General features: G+C 41.0%; 1 protein-coding gene across 1 annotated transcript in view; it reads left to right on the forward strand.

The window, feature by feature from the left end:
- Positions 1-1065: 1065 nt before the first annotated feature.
- Positions 1066-2288, forward strand: part of arv1 (ARV1 homolog, fatty acid homeostasis modulator) — a gene marked incomplete at its 5' end in the record, with an annotated part of 3766 nt that continues 2543 nt past the window's right edge. Inside the window, 2 exon segments of the mRNA XM_035679213.1 lie at positions 1066-1219; positions 1940-2164. Of these exon segments, the coding sequence (XP_035535106.1) occupies positions 1066-1219; positions 1940-2164 (379 nt within the window).

Here is a 2288-nt window from a genome sequence, read left to right on the forward strand (position 1 = left end):
CCCCTCAAAATAACTCAACACACAACAAAAGTGAGTACACCTCGAAGTGAAAATGCCATTTTCCCTCCCCGGTGTCATGTGACCCGTTAGTGTTACAGGTGTGAATGGGGAGCAGGTGTGTTAAATGTATCGCTCTCACACTCTCTCATACTGGTCACTGGAAGTTCAACACTGTGGAGTTACAGTTCACTGAGGGAACCATGAATGACAACAAGTACTGCGACATACCGAAGCAGAGCGTGATCTGGGCCGCAGGGCAGTATTCCAACATGATAACGACCCCAAACACTCCTCCAAGACGACCACTGCCTTGCTAAAGAGGCTGAGGGTAAAGGTGATGGACTGGCCCGGCGTGTCTCCACACCTAAACCCTACTGAGCGTCTGTGGGGGATCCTCAAACTGAAGGTCTCTAACATCCACCAGCTCCGTCATGTCGTCATGGGGGAGTGGAAGAGGAGTACACTGACGACTTTACATTGAATCACAGTGTCTTCATCGGTGTCACGTGTGAAGATATAATGAAATATTTGCAGAAATGTGAGTGTACTCACTTTTGTGATATAAAGGTATGTATATAAAGGGACTTCATTTTAACAGTTGGTGGGCACATATGTTACTGAACTAACGGAGCTATTGCTTCCTCCACACGTTGTTCTGTTGTGTGTTCAGATATATTCAATGTGTGTGTTTGCACCAGGCTTATTATAGTTGTCTAAAACTAAACTTAAAAACTAAAACTAGGTGTGAATAAACATTTTAGTTTACTGAAAGAAACAGAAAACTAACTGAAACGATTTTCTGTACAAAACTAACTAAACTCAAATAAAAATATTCGCGAAATGTCTTTAGTTTCTAGTTTTTGTCAATCTGGTTCAATTTATTGAAACTGGGAGTTGCATTCACAAAGTGTTTGTATTATATTGCTCCTGACAAATACAACCTTTATTACAGTAAACTAATACTGAAACTAATAGAAACTTTAAGATTTAAAACAAACGAACCCCCTCCTCTGTACTGAAACTGAATACAGAACTATAATAATAACTCCGGTTCAACCTCTGCAGATCCACTGGAAGCTGTGTGTGTTCTGCCTGCTGTGTGAGGCGTACCTCAGGTGGTCGGCGCTCCACGGCTCCGAGCAGAGCAGCGACCCCGCCGACATCATCAGGTACACCAAGGAATGGGAGTTCTACGGCATGTTTGGATTGGCGGCGCTCGGTAAGATGATAGAACCAGAACAACCTGCGAACAACACAAGCTGACTGATCTTTGGTCTCTCTATCTAAGCTCTGAGAACTGGATTAAAATAAAGGAATGAGTGTAATGTAATACAGAGTATTCTCATACAGATTAACCATTAAACAAACACCTCACTGAACTGCATTATCCATCACTTTCTAAGGTTATAAGCTGTTCACTTTACACAGAACTCACTTGTTGAACATTCACTGAAACTGGGGGAGTCAGAAAGGAAACTTCCAGCTTTGGTTTATTATACAGATCCTGTTAAACATACTGTGTGTTCTTCATTATATTTATGTTAATCAATAAAAATAGGATTTATTAAAACTAATAATTTATTTTGCACACAATTTTGTCTTCAAATCACTTGACATTGAATTGTTTTAATTATATAAAACAGAAAATCAGCAAATCGTCACATTTTAGAAGCTTGAACCGAAGAATGTTTGACGTTTTCATTTGATAAATGACTTAATCAATAAAAAAACTGTTATTCAAGGAATAAAGGAAATGTATTTATCATTATACAACACCAGGCTGTTTGACAAAATGAAAGTTTCCAGTTTCTTTACGCTGCACACATAGAAAAAGATCATTAAATGTATTGAATAACAATGCTCTTGTTGGTATCACATCAGTGTTTAACACCTTACATGTACGATTAAATAAGTCTGTGTGTGTCTGGTGGTTGCGTAGAGCTGTCGGCGTTCTGCGGCGGCGTGCTGTGGTTCCTGTGGGCGGTGGTGGGTCGCCTGCGGGGCGGGACCCTCGAGCTCAGCCTGCTCCTCAGAGCCCTGCTGCTGTCCTGCTACGGCAAGGTCCTCCTCATCCCCGCCGTCATCTGGGAGCACGACTACTCCCCGCTCTGCCTGGGCCTCATCAAACTGTTTGTGCTCACCTCAAACTCACAGGCTATCAGAGGTACGATAATTATTACATAAACATATTCTCCATTTAAACAGAAGCTTTTAAAGGACACGAGCAGATATGCTGTAACTGATATTGGTGTTATTTTAAACTATATTTTAGTGCTTCCTTAAAAATG

The sequence above is a fragment of the Morone saxatilis genome, unplaced genomic scaffold (genome assembly GCF_004916995.1).
Source record: "Morone saxatilis isolate NCDOM2014 unplaced genomic scaffold, NCSU_SB_2.0 Contig7, whole genome shotgun sequence".
Classification (NCBI taxonomy): domain Eukaryota; kingdom Metazoa; phylum Chordata; class Actinopteri; family Moronidae; genus Morone; species Morone saxatilis.